Source organism: Larus michahellis, chromosome 2 (genome assembly GCF_964199755.1).
Source record: "Larus michahellis chromosome 2, bLarMic1.1, whole genome shotgun sequence".
NCBI classification, from domain to species: Eukaryota; Metazoa; Chordata; class Aves; order Charadriiformes; family Laridae; genus Larus; species Larus michahellis.
This window is the reverse complement of record NC_133897.1, coordinates 15,738,247-15,761,392: the sequence shown is the minus strand read 5'-3', so window position 1 is coordinate 15,761,392 and position 23,146 is coordinate 15,738,247. Positions and strand designations below refer to the sequence as shown.

The 23,146-nt window shown below is 39.9% G+C and overlaps 1 protein-coding gene across 26 annotated transcripts in view; it reads right to left on the bottom strand.

Moving 5' to 3' along the window:
* The window catches only part of PARD3 (par-3 family cell polarity regulator), a 460,486-nt gene that overhangs the window by 401,710 nt on the left and 35,630 nt on the right, over nucleotides 1–23,146 (bottom strand). For all 26 annotated transcript variants that reach the window (XR_012585424.1, XR_012585425.1, XM_074574241.1 and 23 more), the window contains exon 2: nucleotides 4,094–4,195. Coding sequence is in view for 24 of the 26 variants with exons in the window: in XM_074574241.1 (XP_074430342.1) it covers nucleotides 4,094–4,195 (102 nt within the window). In the remaining 2 variants the exon portion in view is untranslated. The remainder of the gene's footprint in view (nucleotides 1–4,093; nucleotides 4,196–23,146) is intronic.

Genomic DNA, 23,146 nt, shown 5'->3' with positions numbered 1-23,146 from the left:
AAAAACCTCATACATTTGGGCAAATTAATTTATGAATAACTGCCATTAGGTTCATATCCTACATTGTTTCAAACTACCTCTATTTGCCAACTTTTCACCAAAACCAGTGGCTATTAATGGCAGATCCCTGTTGTTCTCTTGGGAAGGAAAGCCTCTATTTTTTCAGAAGTGCAGCTACACCAAACATAGACATTTTGATCTCCAAAGCTAAGCAACGGCCTAAGCACTACTGTGCAGGAAAAAATTACATAAAATTGCACAAGAAATAATTTTTTTTAAATTGTGCAAAATACAAGTGACTACTTCAGTGAGAATTCAACAGGGAGCAAGTTATATTTATGCACGTACTTTTAAAATGGGAGATTACACCACAATCTCCTGAATATTTTTTTTTCCATGGATAAACAAGGGCCTATGAGATCCCTGAATAAGTACTCCCATTTTACACCCAAAGTATGAGGATCGCTGAAGTGTCTATGTGCTTTAGCCTGCCAGGAGAAAACCATGATTATTAAGGATGGTTGGGGGTTATTTTTGTTCAGTTGGTTGGGTTTTTTTGCTGTTGAGAATGTCTGCTTACTAAGAACTGAACTGAGGTCATCGAGTATGTTATCATCAAGCTGGAAACTTGTCAAGTTGACATATGGTTTTTGAGAGCCTTCAAATGAAGGGCTACTTTTATAAGTAAAAGAAATCTAAACACATCAGTTTGTTAACCTATCTCTAAAATATTGTTCTAATCACTAAATTCACAAGAAACCTGTATTTTTAAAATAACGAAAATAGGTTATGCAGTTGACTAAAAGCAAGTTAAAAGGAATTATTTCTCCTTTATTTCTGGAACAGAGATACTGGATATTCATCTGCCCAAGCTTTCCAAGGAGTTTCTCAAACAATACCAAACATGCTCATACTTTGGACTGGAACGGATGCCACTAGTTGAAAAGTGATTTTTCTTTCTTGTAGCCAAATATTTTTCAAAAACAATAAAGAGACGACAATCCATTTGTATTCATGTATACAGAATGACAGATAAATATAAAAAACATTTGGATATTCCCATTGAAAACTATCTTTCCATAATAGAACCTGGGAAAAATTTGCACTTCAATAAATCACAACAAAGTTATCCAAGAAAAAGAATAGCCAAATAAGGATTTATTAATTTTTGTTTTCATACTGTTACTACCATTAATTGCATTAACAAAGTTTTCATTGGCAACTTCATGTGTAGTGAAATTGCGTAATATGAATGTCGAAGCTGCCTGCCAGTTAAGTTAGAATGCATTATGCACTTTCTAAATGAACTATGTTAAAGGGCTTAAGAAACACTGTTCCAGAAAGGAACAAACAGCTTAGCAAAATCAGTTTTTCCATGTAGTTTGTTTCATGTTTTTCTCTCTTTTTTTTTTAAGGGGGAACAACATCGAACATCACAAATTATTCCAGAGAGCAATCCTTACTCACCCATTCTGTTTTAGTAAGTTACAGAATCACAGAATGATAACTTACAAGAGAATACCAAAATATAGAGACTGAAGAAGCTAAATAAAGTCACCATACCATGCTGCATTTTAATGTGAAGGCCACCATCACAAAGATACTTGTCTTATTCCATTCAGAACAGCTGCTGTCTCTAGGGGTCTTTGTATTTGTTATAGGATAGAATATTTTCTCCATGGAGACAGTGGAATACGAGTAAATATACTCTTCGCATTACAGTTTTATTTTACTAATATAGTTGACTATTGCTCCCTAGAGTGATGAATTCATCAAGAGAACAAGCTAGTCCTTAGCTGTTTCACATTTTGTATTGTGCTTATATGACACTCTACAAATAATTATGGCATAAAAGCAACAGAAAAAAGATAAAAATTACATTTATCTCTTTGGGCGTGATCCTTACATCTAAAGAACCGTGATAAGAGCAAACTGATTTTCAAAAGTACAGATGATAAGTAGTGAATAGCACAATGAACTTGTCTTCAAGAATGTAAAGAACTTCCTTGTGAAAATAAACACAAAGATATTAAGTGTTCAGTTTTGCAATATCCTAGATATTTTTGTCCCAATTAAAAGAAAAAAAAAAAAAGACAGACATAGGCTAATGCTTGATTTTGAGCCTAACTAATCCTACAGACCTCAATAATAATTTAAGTAAATGTTTAGACATCATCTGCTTCAATGCTTTTTAACAAGATACACTTAAGCGTATATACATAAAACATCACTAGCTGGAGATATATTCAGAACCTTGCATTAATGAGACCTACATCAGGTTCTGCTAACACAGAACTAGTTGATACACTTGCTATGGAGGAAGCATCAAATGCAAAGCTAACAATACAAAACCAAGGGGAACCAGGAAGGTCAGGTGTAAAATATAAGATGGTAAACTGAAAAACAATGACCAATGACTGAAATGCTCGAAAAGAATCAAATGTCAAGTAGGAATGATTAATTCAAGGATATAAAGCAGTATATAGCACAGTACATGTTCATATTGCACCTTCCTAATCAATGCCACAAGATCCCTCAAAAAAAAGGAAATTTAACTGACGAGTACTATCAGTAGAGACGTGCCAAATTCACAGAATCAGAGGATACAAGCTTGGCAAATGAAGAAATAAATACTACTAATTACTAGGTATCTTGTCCATCTATACACAAAAACAATATTGTAATAATGACTTAGCCTGTTTGAGTTGCAGTCAGAGTTTTTCATCTATTAGTCACACGCATAAAAACACCCACAGAGTTTCACTGTGAGGAATTACCCCACTTGAAGGCGGCAAGCCAAGGTCACAGCCAAAGAATAAGGTCTTGAAGTCACCAGAATTCAAACTTCTCCTTCTGAAGGGAGGGACACGTGAGGAGCTAAGTAGTGCATGATTCAAAAAAGTCTTTCTTTTTTTTAAAAAATATATATAGTGACAACTTGCACCAGCCTCCTTGAGACCTGTAAGCAAAGGATAAACTAATCATGCAGCTGAGCACTTCAATATGAGATAACTAGAGGTTTTAATTAGCTTTTCCTGAAATCTTAGCCGGGCACTATTTTTATGGAAGAAATTCCTGAAAACTCAGCACTGTTATTCTATACAGCTTGAGTAATCCCAATATTTCAGACAGCGAGGAGTCTCCCTGTCCCAAGACTCCTCACATAATTTTTCTTTATAAAGTTCCAGTTGAAATAACCATGTCAATTAAATTTTGTCACAAGAAATAACTGCAGGCAAAGTATTTATTTCTGAAAAATAAGCCTAAGAGTCATCATTTGGCCAGTTTTCAAGGAGCCTTCAGATTGCCACTGTTGGAAGCAACAGGCAATTAAGGATCCCGTCTGTGAAGGAGCAGGGTCCTGAAACACACTTCCAGGCTGAAGGCTGTATCAGGCTGAGACGCTCTCAAGAGCTTCGAAAAACACACCAGGCTTTGCAGAGAAAAGTGCCGTATTTACGTACGACTTTACAGTTTGCCACAGTGTTTCCTACCTTACCCTTTTTGAACATGTAATTCAAAGACGTATCTATAACCTCAAACAAACGGCCAATAACCAAAAACCTCTTAGCTGACTGTGATCTAAATCTCTACGTAAAAAAAAAAAAAAAAAAAAAAAAGAGTAAAAGGACTCAAGACCCAGCAGCGTATAATTATTTTCTCAAGTTCTGTGTAACCAGCAATTCCTCCCAAAAAGTTTTTTGAAAACAATCCACCAACCCTCCACAGTTTAAAAATAGCATGTATTTTTCACATATTCAACACGAAGCTAAAATCTTAACTTACAGATTCAATTTCTTTCCACTGTATGAGGTGGGTTGGTTTTTTTTTTTTATTCTTGCAGCCTTCTACTCTTACTCGAATTTTTGAAGAACAAAAAAGGATGGAAAATCCAGGATTTCAATAGAAGATTTCCTGTACTTTTTGAAAAATAGAATGGTAACAGACTTCTCCCATTTGTTAAGCAAACTATAGGAAAAAAAATAAAACCTTTGTATTGACCCCCACTTTTGCACAAGCGCAGGAAACACAGAACGCTGATATGGCAACACACAGTGCACACTGAGCGGCTTTCATTGCTGTTTGTACTTACACGGTCTTTGTCATCAGCTACATCACAAAGAATGTCATCGAGATCTAGGATCCCCCCATCCCCGTGCTCCAGCCGGTGTACTTGTATCCAGTAGTTTGGATCCTGCATAAAAGGAGAGGAAAATAATATCAGGTATCCCATACCAACAGAAAAAGGTCAGTCCACCATACAGTTAACATCACAGTCCTGTAAAAGCTTCACATTAAAATATCCATTTCGGTCATATTCCTGTAAATAAATGTAAATTGAAATGTAAAGCCAAAGTTCTTTTTTTAAATTGTCCTAGATTAGATACATACTCTTCCCACTTTTATCAGTTCTGTATGAGTCACCGTCCTGTCACTGACATGTAGGGGAACAGCACTCCCAGTGTTACTGAATATGCACACTATATAAAAGGAAAATACATTATCCTCCAAATAAAAGTATCTCAGTGGTCAACAGCCACAAAATATTACAGGACAGCTGTTAAGTGGTTTGTTTTTTTTTACAGGACAGCTATAAAGGGTACAAACCAATATTTAAATTATATCAGAAGGCTTTCTACTTGTGCTTTGGTAGAGTTGGCAGATGGGATATCTAAGTCTTATACGAATAGCACTTTCCACATTTTAATTAAAAGAAGATACATATACACAGACATACATACCAACACATATATATGTGTATATATATGCATATATATGTGTGTGGTTTTGTGTGTGTACACGTGTCTACCAGTAACTGGGAAGACTGGCTTTATAGCCTTCATTATTACTTTTGATACAAAAAGAAACCATAATTGATAGAATAAGGTTGCATCCACAAAGTGTCTTCCGACATATTGCTACATGACCCGAGTGCTGTTTAGTACTCAACGTGCTATTCTTAAAAGGTTTGTCTTCTAAGAGGGGAAAGTTGTACTATAAACACATAACCTGAACATGATACATAATCTTTTCTTGCTTCTCAAATACTCCCCCACAACAGTGCCAATGCCCCGGGCTGTTGTTAAGTGTCTAGCAGTAAGAGAGCTTCCTTGCTTTTCACTGAGCGGGCACGACTGCAGAAAGTGACTAATTTGAGGACCTTCAAACTTGCAACACCTTGCAAAGTGCCTGACTTCCTAAAAATAGCAATTAGCATACAAGTCTTTTCAGGTATCAGTGTCTAGAAGTGAAAGATAAAAATTAAAAAAAAATATAAAAGAGGGCCCAAAAACAAACTCAAACCAAACAAAAAAAAAACCAAACCCACCCAAACAAACTCAAAGGGAAACGCCAGAAAATCCCCACCAAAAAAAACCCTCCACCCTTGGAACAGGAGAAGAAATGGGACCACCAGAATTCCTCTAAATCCCTATACGGTTTTAAATCTTGAGAGGACATGCTGCATGAACTCTTGGGCAGCATGCTGCGTGAAAGAAAATCAAGGGATATTCATTTTGGTTTTACTATCCTAGAACTCTGGTTATTTGCATGTGACATAAATGCATAGGTCAAAGATTTTGGAGAAATCTGATAACCACGAAGCTTACTTCATAGTTTGTATAAGTACATCCACCTTAAATACTGCTGTAAATCATCATCAGATGATCAGATATCAGAATTACATTTTACAGCCATTAGGCTAGTCATTTCAGAAATTAAATTAGAGATTTTTTCTCTAATTTCTCTAAGTATTAAATATTATTACATTTTTTCTAAGCAAGTATTTATTATATAATTAACCGATTTTCCTATTATATGGCTTTTCCTCAAACTGCACTTACTGTTGTAGCACAGTATAGGAGATAATTCAGCATCCTTTTTTTAAAAAAAATCAGGAAGAATTAAAAATAGGACTATGTTATTCACACTGTCATGCACACAGAGGTGCAGACATAGCTATATATTCTAGAAGTTTACTCTGTAAAAAGGTATGTAATGCAAATACTAGGATAAACTTTTTGTGAAGTTTGAACACTCCACTGACACACAGACGGGGCTGGAAAAAGCATCCTGTGTAAACCAGAAATCCTTCCAAGTTCCTTAACAAACAAGTTCTAAAGGGAAGCCTGCTGAAGAGGTGCCTTTGTAAACTCTGCTTTTAACCTAAAAGGAAAACGGATCCTTACTCATCCGCCAGCCCATTACAAAAACCTCCTCTGCCTCTCACATCTACATCAGAGACTGAAACACAGTTGGGAAGACTCAGGCTTTGAAGACACAACCAAACTGACACGCTAGAAAGCATCTTGCACTCCTAAAGGACTGGACTCGGGTTTCTTCTGCTAATCGCTCCATCTCAAAGCCAAGTCCGAACTGAACCATGAGCCAGGCTTCACTGCAAAATCAGAAACGGAATAACTGCTTCGGGCTTTAAGAGAATCTGATCCCTCATGTCACACACTTCACCATTTCTGTTTTCATCACTTAATCTTCTTACTGAAGAATGGAAACATTAAAACTAGATAATCGCAATACTGGCTCAGTGACTTGACTACTTCCATCAACACAAACTGCACCCAAACTGAAACTACAACTTCCATACTCCCATATCCTTATGTGTTTTCCTTCCCACCACAAGTATTTCCCACCTCCAAGGCAAATGTAGGAAAACACGCATGATTACAGAATCAATAGTAGAATTGCCCACATCTAAAGCACTATTGTGCTATTTCAGTATGTACAATCTACATCAAAAATAGCTTTGATACATAAGCTGCATCGCTTTTGCTAATTAGTTACTTTAAAAGTTTCTTGATATTGCATAAGAAGTTGTAGATAGACTTCATTTTTCCTCCATCACCTATTCGTTGTGCCATAGCCTGAACTGCTCTGGTCGCTTTTCCTGTCAGACAAGATCCTGATACAAAACAATACATTAGCAAGACCAGACAAGAAATATATAAAACTAGTTTGGCAAGAATTTACTCTAGCAGGATTTGGTAAGTAAATATGAAATAACAACGAAACTTCTCATTAAAGCCCTCTCCAAACTTCACCGAGCAGTCTTCCTCTTGAGGCCCTTTTACTCTATTAAAGGTTTCACATAAATCAAGGTTTTTGTGGGGGAGGCTTGGGAGGCAAGAGAGGTCTAGGGAGGAGGGGAGTACTTAGATTTTGTAGGGATTAGTTGCACCATACTAAAAAAAAAAAAAAAAAAACAAAAACAAACAAACACACACCAATGGAAACAAGATGGAAACACCCAAACTGCATGCATAAATGTTCACATTTAAATTCCTAATCTGTGTTCTGTCTACAATGAACATACGTTGTATAAGAGTCAGCTTGTATGCGCTGTTTGATAAATACAAAAGAAACTGCACCAAACTTAACACCAATTTGAATTCAACTTAACACTAATCTGAAGTACCACTACATCAATGTTACAAGGGTAACCATCTTCACAGCTCGGTCAGGTCGTACTTTTCTATCACAACCAGTGAACAGAAATTCATAATTCCCTATGCAATTGCAGTAATACAGTCTTCAAGCATTTTCTGAAGCAGCCAAAAATACTGTTTTGGCTTGGACCAGTTCCTGAGTCATACAAGGGAAATCGGTAATTACCAGAGTTTACTGGAGTTTACACAACTTCATGTGTGGAGTAAACTGGTCCAATCGCTCCTTCAGGACACCCAAAAGACCTTCGGGATCACCTTCTCCTGGTGGCAGAACAGGGCTCTCAAGTGAGATCTCCCAAACGAGGGACGGTCTCCAACACTAACCCACCAAGAGATGGTCTGCCCAGGGCATGCGCAACGGGGTCCTTACACAAGTGAAACGGAAAATTTCTGCTAGTTATAAAACAACAAAAGTGCAAAATATATCGAGTCTATAAAAGTCAGTTTCTCCAAATATGAAAAAAAATACTAAACAAAAAATTAAAAATTTCTTGGAGGCTTTTCAAGAAACCTCCTTCAGAGTTGTTCTGGTTTAGGCAACATCCCAGAGTCAGACACTTTGCTGTTGTTTCAAAATTTGACTTCCTATGTTAGAATTAGATTTTCACATTTTGTCAACAGAACAAAGCCACATTTATATCCTCTCACTGTTATCATTGTGCAAAAGGGTACCGCACTCTCCAAATCAGCAATGCATTTAGAGATATAAAAACACGCTTTGATAGAAAACTCATTAGCTAACAGTGCTCCACCAATGTGTAAATTAGCAATGTGCAATTATTTTGTAAAAGCTGTAAAGATTCCTTTGTCACCAGTTCATGCAGAAGAACTAGCAAGTTCACTTCATTGAATACAAGGATAGAAGTAATGCTAAACCTGATTTATAATAGCTTCATTTAAATATTGCATCACTCAGCTCAAGTCTAAGCAAGTCAGATCTCCTGTTTCCTGTGTACACCCATTTAACTATTCTACTTGACTATGATTATAAAGGTACTTATAATTTAAACTCTTGAGCACTACATTTTCTGCTCCAAAGTCCTCTATAATGGAAGATAAATATTTGCTAAGTGAACACCAGCACTGAGAATGGAAGCAAGGGCATATTACAAAGGCAGTAAGAATGCAGCCATTCATATTCTGTTTATTCCATACTACATGACTTCTAAAAAGCACAAAGGAAAAACTGAGAAAACCATTCCTTTAAGTAATATCATTCAATATTCTGTAGCTAACATTTTTATGTTCCCACATAATGGAAACAAGGACCTTATGTGGAAAACAATACCTAGAATTAGGAATGGAAAACGCAATGTGTTCTTATTAAACAGCATGGGAAGATTTCTTACCCTTAAGTTCCAAATAGGTGTCTTGGTTTTTGTAAATGTACCGTTTCCAAAAACTGATTGAAGTGTTTAACATAAAAAGTTACAATAAATAAGATTATTCTTGGAAATACTTTGCGCATGTTGCACAAGAAGCAAGCACCACAAACTTCTTCATCGGATGTAGCTATCTATTTAAGACAAAGCAGAGAATCAGGCTCCTATGAAGCCCACCTTACGATGCTCCGTGTCTACAAATTCTGCCCACCCCAGGGACCGAGTCTCACCTGCCCACCAGGAGGATGTCCCCAGGCATCAAAAAGACTGCTTTGTCTGCGTGGCTACAGTTACACAACTGGGGGTGGGATGTTGGGGGGGTGATTCCTTGTACCCACCCAGAAAGCAGTACCGGGGGCCAGGGCGTTGACAGCAAGCGCTCCCCCCGAGGTGTCCACACTTCTTACCTTCCCCCATAACAACCCAGGTTTCCCAACCGCAGCTTTCGGCTGGGTGCAGACCAACTGCAGTTGCCACTACAATTCATTACACATCTTGAAATTCAGTAAACCTGATTTTTCTTCCCCACACTCCCCTGTATTTTCTAATCTGTTCAGGCCAAAGTAGGAAGAGTATTTCTTACCACTCGTCTGGGGAAATGGATTGGCTTTGCCAAGCTGAGCTCACTGAGGCTCCCTGTGCCTATCGGAGATCAGCTTTCTAAAACTGAAATGATTTAAATTTAGATACAGTTTATAGCTTTTTGCTTTAGCATCTTTTCCAGTACATAGATCCTTAAATGATTTTTAAAAAACACTGTCAACTGGACAGTCACGCACAGGTATTTCAGCGTAACTCTCAATGGAAAATGGACTCCCACCAGGACGACTGAAAGCGCAGAAGGAGATCCAAGTGTGTCAATAAAACTTCACACGTATTAAGTGAGGAAATAAAGGGAAATTAAGTACATATTTTTAGTTTCTGCTTAAAAACATCTGAAATTTAAGATTACATGGCCCTGTGTGTGGCTGTCTTCACTGCTTTGAGTATTTTGAGAACAGATAAAGCCTTTGTGGCAAAAAAAAGCACACACAGATCAAAACCAACTAAATCATCAGGCTGGGGTGTGTACCAGACTTGTTCAGCAGCATATGGCACTTGGGCGTGTTAACACAAGCTGCAAGGAAAATAATGGTTAATAAAAAACTAATATATCTGAAAATTTGCCAGTGAATTCATTCATTTCCCTGTCTAGCTCTGTGCTGCAGGAGGAACCGTCAAAACAAGCAGCCAGGTGCCAAAGGGAAGCCACGAACGCTGGCAGTGTCAGCTGGATTCCAGTTACGTTCCGCAGCCCGACACGCCAGCAAGAACAAGTCCCTGGGTCTGAATTGCATCTCCTTCCCATCGCCTGTCTCCTCGGATTCCAGGCACAAAGACCTGCTGTGTGACACCCGACAGCAGCCACAGGGGAAAATGGGCTTCAGAGGCCATCACGCTCTCTAAGGTTCACTGATACGGCACCTCGGACAGTTGGCAGCAATGGTACGACTTAAGTACATTCACCGTCTCTGCAAGGGCACAAGCCGACAAAATACTTAACATTAACGAAAGCAGACCCCAGAAACCAACTGATATCTGTAGCAACTCTTAAGTTACCAGGTGATGAGCTGAAGGGACAGTTACCTTTTCCATTTCTGACCACACTCCATCTGCAATTACTCCCCTCACACGGATTTTTGAGCATGTTTACTCCACCTTGTCCCATGAAGTCAAGAAAAACAAGGCTACAGAGGACTACAGAAAATAGCTGAACACTGTACAGTAGAAAATAAGCCTCCTGCTTTTCATCTTTTTGTTTCTTGACCTGTAAAACTGCTTTTTGGACTGGCGATGTATCATTGTAAAGTTAATTTCTCGGTATTTTGTGTTACCGAGAAATAGGGATACACACCCAGGAAGGTTACAAATCCTGCCTTTGGAAGGGGGTTTGGTCAGGGATTCAATTTTTTCAAACATGTAAGTATATATACAATGTCTTCAACCAAGAGGTATATACTGATCCCAGATATGAACTAGTCATGAAAAAGAGAAAAACATGCAAGTCTGATCACTGAAGCATCTTGTTCCATTTTTACATTCACCAATACCTTCCCAGCCTCGCTAAAAGGGCTGTAACTTAGCAGAAATCCATCCAAGACAAAAATCTGAACATCTGGCCAATATCACTCTTCCCGAGACACTGAAATGTTGGAAAGGTTGTTTCCAAAGTGGAAAGCAATGTTAGCTCTTGCATGCATCCTGCATGTCCACTTTCAAAAATAACAGTGATTTATTTTAAAATGTATCACATTACACTATCCGTTTCAGTCCTCAGCATAGAAGTTTGATAGCCAAAAAACCATGAGCTGATTATTAGTCCACTTCAGCAATTAAATGTCTCCTAAAACCCACTAAATTAAAATAATATGGTCAGTAAACCATTGGAACACTACTACTTATGGAGTTGTGCTGCATTACTACCAGTGCACAAAAAAGCATCAAGGAACTACTGGATCTTGCTTTAAACAGCAAATGGTTGATGTTAAAAAATGGTGAATTTACTTTGGCAGTTAACCACGATGCAGTATGCATAAACTTTCAAAAAAAAAAAAAAACATCCCTTCTCTTCTGAAAAGAAATTATGATTTCCTAAATCCATAATGAAAGTAGTCTGAGAAGCATTCCTGGTTTCCTACCTTAAAATTTTCTGGGCAAAATACTGTGTCTTCAGATACCTAAATTCTTCCTATTAACAGATTATTTCTATGTATCAAGGAAATCTGGATTTTCTTTATTTTATTTTTTTAAACTCATCCACTTTACCTAGAAGCAATCTATACCAATCCATGAGAAATGATATCACTAATTAATTTACATCAACTTTCCGATGTGCTGCATGCTTCCAATACCTATTAAACCACACATCATCTCCACATGCCCCAATAACCTAACACCAGGGAATAATTCAGGTAGGAAAGGACCCCAGGACATCCCAGAACTGGACGTGGACTGACGCATGCTGAGCAGAGGGGGATGATCCCTTCCTCCGTCTCCTGGCCATGCCCTGCTGACCTGGTGGCCTCTGCCCACTGGCTGCCCCCATACCCAAGGCAGCTCCAGCCCCAGCCTGTGCCACTGCACGGGGCTCCTCCTTCCCCAGTGCAGGACTTGGCACGGGACCTGGCTACATTTCACATGGCTCCTGGTGGTCTATTCCAAAAAGGGCATGTAGCGATAGGACAAGGGGCAATGGTTTTAAACTATAGCAGGGCAGGTTTAGATTAGACATTAGGAAGAAGTTCTTTACAATGAGGGTGGTGAAACACTGGAAGAGGTTGCCCGGAGAGGTGGTGGAGGCCCCATCCCTGGAGACATTCAAGGCCAGGCTGGATGAGGCTCTGAGCAACCTGATCTAGTTAAAGATGTCCCTGCTTACTGCAGGGGGGTTGGAGTAGATGGCCTTTAAAGGTCCCTTCCAACCCAACACATTCTATGATTCTATGAAAACATTGCTCCTTGTCAAAACTGATGACTTTAGTGACATTTCCCCACAGCACACAGCCCGATAACCACTAGGAGGTGCCACCACCAAAGGGCAGCTCCAGGCTCCTGAGCACCCCAGTGCCTACACCCCAGCTCTACAATTAGCGTCAAGTCAGGCACCCGCAACAAAAGTTAATTTGCGCTGCCACTAGCATGCGTGTGGCAACCAACTTTGAGAATTAATAAATGAAGGATAAAGCTTTATATTTGGCATTGAAAGATTAACACATTTTTACCATGACTACTGTTTGTTCATGCTGTGCGCAATTAAGTTCTGTTTGATAGGGGGAAAAAAATATTTGAGAAAAACACATTGAGTGGAACAACACTGTATCCCTAAAATCCCTCATAACTACGCTGTGAGCACAGAATAACACTGTCCTGCCCAAACTGCAAAATAAAACTTTTTACATGGGATTTATTCCTCTGTAGGAAAACCTTGACCTCTATCCAAGCACTCCCACAAACTCCCAGTGTACTAAATCCACAAGTAAGGTAAGAAAAATGCGTCCTTCTCAGAGTATTTTGCTGCAACACAGAGATTACTCCATAAAAATGCATTTAAATACAACAAATAACAAAAGTTTATCGATTACAATTTGTAATTATCAGTATTAACTCCAGATGACAGAGATGAATTACAGTAATCAAGTCGAGGGCTCATGAATATGTAAGTGAAATGCACTGGGTATAATGGTGCACAATCTTCTATGCAGGGACACCAAAATTTGGGCAATGATGCTGAAGAAATGAAGAACATCTTTGGATTACAGCTTGTCAATTGAACCATGAGTGAATTTGATGAAAGAGAGAAGTGCTTTCCTGTTTCTTCCAGGAGCTTATCTCTTACCTCCACCCATCATTACAGCATCGCTTCGATTTAAGTGTTCATTGTTTTTTTCAGCCACTATGATAGCTCTTCAAATTCAGTACTACATTTAGACTTGAATAATGGATTTAACTGGAATAATCATCCACTTGTGTGTGTATGTATACACACATATATGTTGTAGTCTGACATGTGTGTGATTGTTCTATATTGATTAAACACAAAAAATTGCAAGTCTGGGAAAGTATTTAAGAGGAAGGTTTAGCAGAGTATAAGTACAGTGATCTACCCTAATGACATCCAACGTGAGATCAGGAGACTAATTTATTTCAGACATAAGATTTCCATTTGGGGGCCACTAATATCAAGCACCATGAAAGAAGGAAACAACCAATTTTGATATATGCTCCCAAGTGGGCACAGTCAATTAATCTTGTAGTATGTGAACTCTAAACAATGATTAATATATAGGGAGAGTTGCAAAAACATCATTATATACAGTGCCTCACATTTCCGACACCCTGTAAACTATGAAATTAATAAAAAATATGAAATGCCACTTTCTGTTCTGATGACTGTGTTACTCCTCTGGGAGCTTCAAAGTCAAGGCTTGGTGAGGGGGACTTTGCCATATAAACAGCTTTGCTGAACCACGTGCAAGGAACGCACAATTTATGTAAATCAGGTCAGCGATGATATCTTCCGTTTCTGATAGGATTTAGAGTTTTAGCATCCCAGACACCTTACTCTCCCCTGCCACCCAGACAGACATGCACAGGGGCACCCAGGAGCTCTCCCTGCCTCCCATGCAGTTGCTGTAAGTGGGGTGCATGTGGGAAGAGGTCCCCCACGCTCCCAGCACCACAGCATCGCAGCACACAAGAGCAGCAGATTGTCTGGGCGCCGCATGGTGCTTACAGAGTCATTCCCCATCTAGTTTATGGGAGAAGCAATGTGCCCCAGAATCACAGAATGGTAGGGTTTGAAGGGACCTCTGGACTCCTCCCAGCTTTGCATCATCAGCAAACTTGCTGAGGGCGCGCTCTACCCCTTCATCCAGGTCATTGATGAATATACTGAAGAGGACTGGACCCAGTACTGACCCCTGGGGAGCACCACTCGTCACTGACCTCCAACTAGACTCTGTGCCCCTCATTACGACCCTCTGAGCTCTGTCTTTCAACCAGTTTTCTATCTATCCCACTGTCCATTCATCTAGCCCACTCTTTCTAAGCTTCCCTATGAGGATGCTGTGGGAGACCGTGTTGAACGCCTTGCTGAAGTCAAGGTAGACAACATCCACTGCCCTCCCCTCATCTATCCATCCAGTCATGCCATCATAGAAGGCTATGATGATAGTCAGACATGATTTCCACTTGGTGAATCCATGTTGAGTACTTCTGATAGGTTTCTTTTCCTCCACATGCCTAGAGATGACGTCCAGAACGAGCTGTTCCATCATCTTTGCAGGGATGGAGGTGAGGCTGACCAGCCTGTAGTTCCCCGGCTCCTTCTTCTTGCCTTTTTTGAAGACTGGAGTGACACTGGCTTTCCTCCAGTCCTCAGGCACCTCGCCTGTTCTCCAGGACCTTTCAAAGATGACGGAGAACAGCCCAGCAATGACTTCCACCAGCTCCCTCAGCACTCTCGGGTGCATCCCATTGGGACCCATGGACTTGTGGATATCTAATTGAGCTAACTGATCTCTCCCTTGATCCTCCAAGTCACCTACGTCTGTTGGATCGAGCTGGTATGTGGCACAAATAAAGAGTGATAAACTAACATATGCTGAAAAACATCTACAGATCAACACCGGGTCCTAGGACCCAGAATAGATATGCGGAGCGTTTCTGCTGATTTGTGTTGCGGGGAAATCCTGCTAATAGTGAGTGAGGGACTGAAAGCTTCAGGAGTTTCCGCCGTGCCCTATAAAACAGAGAGAGATGGGGAGGGACTCTTTATGAAGGAGTGTAGTGATAGGACAAGGGGTAACGATTTTAAACTGAAAGAGGGGAGATTTAGATTAGATATTGGGAAGAAAGTCTTTATTCTGAGGGTGGTGAGACACTGGAACAGGTTGCCCAGAGAAGGTGTGGATGCCCCATCCCTGGAGATATTCAAGGCTGGCTGGCAACCTGGTCTAGTGGGAGATGTCCCTGCCCATGGCAGGTGGGTTGGAACTAGATGATCTTTAAGGTCCCTTCCAACCCAAACCATTCTATGATTCTTTGAAAACTGCTCCCAAGACTATAACTATTCCCTTCCTTTCTTCTCCACAACTCCGTACACATTGTAGCTCATACAAAAACCTTCCTACATTGCCTAAGTATGCTGACATGAGGCCAGAGGACCCTGCACACCACCACTCCACCATCTCATCCCTAAGGATCAGACACCAGTGGAACAGTATCTCTGTTTAATATGCACCTGTGCACACACATGCATGCGCCTCCGTGTCAAACCCACCAAGGAAAATTAGTTTCCAGTTAGCATCTGCAAAAGCAATGTGGAAATAATCATAGTAGCACATTAATTTATCAGTTAAATACTTTTCAAGATCTTTTAAGCAAAACAGGCCTTATTTTCATCTCTGGAGAACAATTTTTAACAACAATATTTAGCTATTACTTTTCCAAACTACCCAATCTATTGAAGCAGCGTAATTTCAATACCTACTTGCGAAACTGATTTAAATAAGTAGTCACTCATACCTAAACATGCCTAGTGTTTGTCTTAAACTTTGAGAACAATCACTATATAAATTCAACTATTATAATAATGTTTATTTTATAAGGTTAAGTTAAACAGAACTGTCCATCTCAGAATTCAGGGTTCTGATTGCTGGTAATCCAGACTAGGAACTGCAATGCAGCAATCCGTGTTAGGGTGAAAGAGGGAAAACACCTTAAAAACAAACTCCCAAAAATACTAATCTCAAGGATTTGTTTTGTTTTCAAATGTATTCATAACTTCTAAAGACTTTTTTAAAAAAATTGACCCCAAGATAATCTTAGGTTTACCATGGCTCTAATCCTACTGTCTGACTGTGCTGCAGGGTATTTAAGACAAAATGCAATTAGCACCGTAGCAGGCTGGAGATCTCACCAGAAAAACAAAGACAGAACTAGCACTGAGTGCTACCAACTCCGCATTTTACTTCTCCTGTTATTTCAATTTGCACCCATGTTTTGTTCAGAGATCATCAGTTACTGTTTCTCCTTACAAAACCACAATAATCCTCTTTTTCAAATCGATAACTAAGCTCAGGTCCGGTCTAAGCTTGAGGCTAGCCCCACTTCAACCAGAAGAAACCAGAATCCCACTCCCACACTCTTAGGCAGTGAAGAGAGCCCATAACATGAAAACCCTAACTCCTCTCCTTGTCCTGAACAGGAAAACCCTGACTCCTCTCCTTGCCCTGGACCCTCACCTTACCAGTGACTTTCCAGCTCCAGAATTTGGTACAAACACCAAAAATCATCTGCCCCCACGGCTGCCAAGTGCACTGCAACCTTCCCTCTTCCTCCAGCTTCTCAAAACCCACTCTTCTCCTCCATCACCCACATTCACTTATGGCTCACCATCACTTCCATACCCGGCCAGCAGTAGAAACAGAGAGCATTTCCAAGATGTTAAAGCAAACACAGATGACAGCTACTGGAAAAAACAGATCTAAGAGCATGCCCAGTACCCCTTCCAACTTGACGTTGTGATACCCTCACAGACCTAGCTGCATTAGTGACCACCAACATAAACAAAGCTGGCAAGTTAAGCCCTGAAAATGAACCCTGTAATGCAGAAAGATGAGGGTCAGCATTAAAAAACTCCTTTCACTTCCTTAGTTATCTTCTCTCTTGTCACCTCCCGCGATAGGGAGCGGCTAACAGCAGCACACTGAACTCTAACCCATTACATGTCTTTCAAAATGGTTTAATTCTCTAACAGCATGTCTGCACTTGTCAAAATTAAAGCAGGATACTTGATTAAGAGAGAAGCAAAACCAGCTAGTCTTCTTGACCAGAAAAGAAAGCAAGAAAAAATAACCATTAAAACCAGTGAAGCAATGCCAAGCCCTATTTTGAACAAAAGGTAAACCTTTATGTCTTCTCAGCTGAGTTCTGAGTATACCATATAGGAAATTGTAAAAACTGCTTAATTTTTCCAGCTCAGGGCACCACCATTTGTATCTCTAGAAGTTTTGATTAATATAAGAATGATACAACACTTTGGTGTTCTCAGTCATAACTTACAAAGAGGTCTAAATTAGGAAATCCCATCTTTGTTACAAAGTCAACCTTGGCAGAAGATACAGAGAAATGACTGCAATTGCGTGCAGCGTAACATGTTAGAAATATACTCAAATGCATCATAATATTCCACCTAGAATTATACCTTCAAGCCCTGACTTTGAAACCTCCAGTTTCTAGTTCATCATGTGCTCTGAGAAACTGACTTTACTGAAAATGTTTTCAATGTAACAACATAATTATTTTATATATATACACACACACATGTTTATATACAGAATCTGAGAATTCTTCATAAGTAACGGCAAAAGTAAGTTTCCCATAGGATTGGTAAAAACAAAAACATTTAGAAAAACACCGTTAGTCACTTTTGTGCAGCTGATATGTTCACAGAAAAGTACTATTTTTTTAAAGTACTGCAACTTCTATTTTCTGTAACTAACTCCTTTAATACAAATACAGAATATTTGAGACTAAGAAGAACAAGCAGCAAACTCTGTCTAACGAGCTGTAGAAAAAAAACACAGGTTCTTAGAAACTATACAATTATATTTCTTTTGGAAAACCTGCTTGTATTACCCACCTGGGATCTCTCCAATTAGTGCACCACCAAAACACAGCTCGAAGAAGGTGCTAGCATCTCTTCCTAACTTTGAATGATCAGGCTCAGCGCATAACCAATACTACTGTTATGTACCTTAAAGTAGTGTCTTAGACTCCACTGAAGAGGACAAAAACCTGCTTGTTGTTCTGTAACACGCACTAGAGCAAAAATAAAAGAGCTTGCTGTATAGAAATAGATTAAAGTACAGCATCTTTTTGACTGTTTCAGCATATGTTTTAGATAACACACACTAACAGCTCCCCAGCCAGTACTTCATCAAACGAACCGAAGTTTTAAACCATTTCTTCTAACCACAGCCTCCATCCATGTATTTTTGCAAAACATTTCAAATTAATTAATTTAACGTTGCAAGTTTTCCCCTAGCAACCAACAGGCCTTTGTTATGTCTCTTCTACATTAACAGCAACAGCACTGTTAAAAATACAATGAAAGTTTCAATAACTGGGATAAAAATATATTTAAAAAAAAAATCCCTCATACTTTTTTTAATAGCAAGATGTCTGGACTGATAGAAGCTTGCAAGCATCAAAATAACAACCTTGTCTATATGAAACCCATTCTCCAGTTCTTATTTTAAAATAACAACCTTGTACATATGAAACTCACTCTCCAGTTGTTATTTTTAAAGCTAAGAATATTGTTCTTGAAGAGGAAATCTGCCATAAGAAACTTGGATTCTCAGATTTCTGTCATACTCTATTTTGATTCGGGGCAGGGGGGGTAAATACTACGTATGCTTACACAATTGAAAATATTAAGTGAAAGAAAATAATTTTCAAGGGCCTGAACATGCATTTTCATTTTCCAGGTACGGCGGGGAAGGGGGTGTCGCTTTCTAGTGGAGAATCCTTCAGCTCAACAGAAACTCGTACAGCGGCTTTTACATGCTTTTTCCTACAGGCAAGTAACTCGCCGCCGCCTACAGAGGAAAGCCCCAGTGCCCGCGGGACAAGCCGACCGCACACCAACTCGGGCAGACACGGCACCTACATGACACCTACATCGTCACCTGGGGACTGGGCTGTGCCACGGGTGTCCCAGACCAGCTGCGATGCTAGAATTCCCAGGGAAGCTCCCAGTCTATATATAGCGAGCTGTTTGGATACGGAGCGGTCATGAACTCTCTCTTACTTCAGGAAGATGCAGAGCAAGATCTACCAGCTGCAAACTCCAGATAAAGGTGGCCAGGGGCCTCTGCCATCTTCCAAGTAGGCAGCATTTCCCATTCACAGCACCGCGCCCCTTCAAAATTAAAAGGGGAAGGGAAAGAAATCAAAATTTTGCTGAATTTTTATGCATCAGTGCTGAACAAAAAAGAAAGGCAAGAAACCTGTTCATTTAGTCTTCAATTTGAAACCCAGACTGTTTATCCCAGTAGATGTAATGGATCGCACGACCATGAAGTCAGTGGCAGGACACAAACACGGCACACAGAGCGATGCAGGAGCAGGGATCACCCTCTCCCACCTGTCATCAGACACTGACTCACAGCAACTCCCTCGGCCAGGCCAAACTGACGTTCCAAGTTCACATGCGTGGATTTCATCAGGAGGTTTGCACTGAGTAGTAAATTTTAGTCCTAATAATGTTTTATTTTGCTGGATGACTCGTACATCTGCCACCCTTCCCATTTTCTAAAAGGCTGATTTCATTTCACTGTTCTTTTACATAGCTTGCAGGTTGTTAGACTAGGAATGAAGTTCCCTCCCTGTCTAGAAAGACAAAGTACAACACAAAAATTAGTAACAAAGTAAAAATTTGCCATTTGAAAGAAGAGAAATATTTCAGACGGCTTAGAGACACTAGGAATCCTCAAAGTTTTCTTAAATGCAAGCTTCTGAAAACCAAACTCAGTGTAAAAACGTCAGTTTTGGCAAAGCTTTCATTTGAGATGAAGATTTTCTAGAAGAGACACCAGGGTCACCAGAGACATTCGACATCTGGGTTGCACGAGATGCTGGTTCGTAGGGCGCCCTGCAGAGTACAGCCTTGCTGCTGGACCTCCCACCTCCCCATGGAGACACCCTCTCTGAAACACCCCCCTCACGCATTTTAGGAAGCAGTTTTTACAAAAGCTACCCCTTTCATTGAAATGCTGTAAAACCTTACTTATATTCACACAACAGAATATTTGTTCCCTAGCTACTTCTATTATTTAAAACCACGGTTGTTTCAAAATTTACTTAGCTTTAGCAAGAAATAAAAATTATTTTAAACTGCTGTGGACTCAAAACTTTTAGACTTCGCAGTCAAACAGTCTTCTCAGTTAAAAATACAGAAAAAAAGCCCCACATTATCTCGAGCTCTGTGACTTTTCATGCTTCCTATGAGAAGTACAATCTTGTACAATACAACACAGTGAGTCTACATGAGCCGTTCTCAGCACTGAGCTGTAAAAGAAGAGCAACCGTAGACATGTTTATGCAGTTAATTCAGAACATGTCATATTCTGTAAAATGAAACAAATCCATTATAATTTAGCTCATTGATGTTTTAAAGAGATAATTTATATCCTCATACGCAATAAATCTAATAAAAATTCTTATGCTTTGAATTTTAGATCAGTCTCACCTGGATGAAATAAAGACATTTTAAAGAAATCTAAAAAGAAAAGACTTCCTTGAACTTTTATTAGTCCACCACATGGCCTTTGATAAGCTACACACCTCTTTCAAGGTTCACAGGAAAAAGGGCATGTCTTCAAAATAACTACTCTTCCAAACTTTAAAAAATAAAATAAAATTGTGATTAAGATTTCATAGTCACATGTGCTCAAAAGACAAATGTTACACTGCAACAATTAAGATCAATATACCAATGACAGACATCAGAAATAGTTCCATAAGCAGCTATGTCTGCATATATTGGTCCATACGGAGATATTCAGCATGCAAAATTTGGACCTGGGTCACAACTGAAAAGATGCCTGTATTTTGATTCACAACACCATCATGATCAAAAAGGATAAAAAAAAACCCCAACCGCTTCTGCTTTAGGATTTTCACACCTCAAAATCCAAAGACGTTTAGATGCAAAGTTTTACTCTGAGCTCACCTTTTTTGTGCTTACCCAAACCAGGCGAGGCTATAGGTACATATAGAAAATGCTTAAGTGAAAGAGAGTTAAGACGGGGTGCACAGGGCACGCCCAGCTCAGCGCCGAGGGCTGAAGGCACCAGAGCTGCAGTTGAGCAGAGGCACAGACCATGTGGGCAGTGCTGCCCGTGGCAGTGCAGTGACACAGAGGAGAAGCTCGGCGAGATGTCCTCCTCATCATCATCATCCCCAGCTTATTACTGACATTACCATGACAGATAGAGATTTCAGCAGGCACCAGGGTCCTGCTCTCCCAGAGACGGAGCACCTGCCCCAGAAAACTTAGAGCTCATAGTTGGTCTACTTGAAATTATACTGACCTACCTAACTGAATTTCCTAAAACTCGTTTTATTATTTCCAGAGGAGACTGCATGTGGGCAGGGGTGTCCCACAAGTGAGAGGTGCCTGTAATCCGTCAAGGCAAAGTTAGCTACTTCTAGTTCTGGAACAGGCATATCCACAGACTACTTTGGCACAAGCTCAATGAGGTAACACTTTCCTTGTCTATGATGGGGCTGAAGTATGGCCTTCGTGGCTGTTACTCTGCTTGCACTGCATGGGAGAAGGGCTCTGCCTCCTCACCTCTCTGTCCCTGCTCTCCTGGCTCCCCCCGAAGCCAAAAGAAGAAAATAAAAGAGGGCTTCAGACCAGAAGCAAAGATTAGTATTCTCTAACCAGCAGCGAAAGACTTTGGGGAAATTACACAAATCACTACCGTTGCAGCCCCTTCAGAGATTCATGGGGTTTGTCCCACATCAAGAGGACGTAAGAGTCTAAATTACAGGGACAAGACACACGTTAGCTGGGGCAAGCAGGAGGGAGGACAGAGGCTGCGGGTCAGTGGGTGATGGCTCAGCCATCTTTTGAAGACGGGCAGAAACAGCTCCTAGCATAGTATAGACATGTCACATAAATAAATTAAAAACCCCTACCTCCTCTAGAAGAAATATTCATCATTTCAGATAAACTCTGAATATAGTTTGTCTTTGGACTACAAGTCACAGCTCAAATTTTCACCAGCCCAGCTCAGACACAGAGGAGTTAAGCTTAGGGTTTTGTGCAATTAACTTGTATTTAGCTTTAGAATATTTCTGTCTACCTAAGTTTCTCCTGTTTTGAATCTTAAAGGCAAAAGGGGACAAGAGAAAGGTTACTTGAAACTTCTGTTTCTTACATTCTCTTTTGATTACAGACTAAATCCAAAAGAGACTACCCTGAAAGGCCAAGATAAACGTGCAACCACATAATTGGTCTGGCTCAAATGGCACTGAAGTCAGAAGAAAGTGCCCCCAGCTCCAGAGAGGTTCAGCCTGTGCTTGAACGCCGCATTAAACTCTCTTCACTATTTGCCTGAAAAGCCATATACATGTGCTACGGGAATGTTTGGCCAGGCCCAGGCAGCAATGCTAGATATACCATACAGAGCCCTTGTCTTCTGCCAAGACATGTGCATTGCACATCTGCATTGCACATCTGCATTGTTTTTCTTGCTCACCCTCAGAAAGCATTTTAACTTGGCATAGAGGACCATGTTTTATTCTAGTGAAATTCTAGCACGCTATGACTTTAGAATGAGTCAATGTTAACAAATATTTGCACAATTTTGAACTCCAAGTACACAAGAAGCACTTAGGAAGTAAAGTAAAGAAACAAAGTTCAGAAATACATTTGATTCTTAACCCATGTGACAAGTAAAGAAGAAAATTGTCATTTTGCTATAAAGCAGGTACCATGCTGTGATACAGGGCAGTTGGCATATATGAGTAAGTAATGAAAGTATGTCGTTATACGTAAGATGTCTATATAACAGCCAGCTCATTAGTTTATATGACTGCCCTCTTCACCATAAGAGAGCAGACTCAGTTTACATCAGAGGACAACTGAAAGGAAACACTCAGATATATCACAGAATGACAGGGGTCGGAAGGGACCTCTGGAGATCATCTAGTCCAACCCCCCTGCCAAAGCAGGGTCACCCA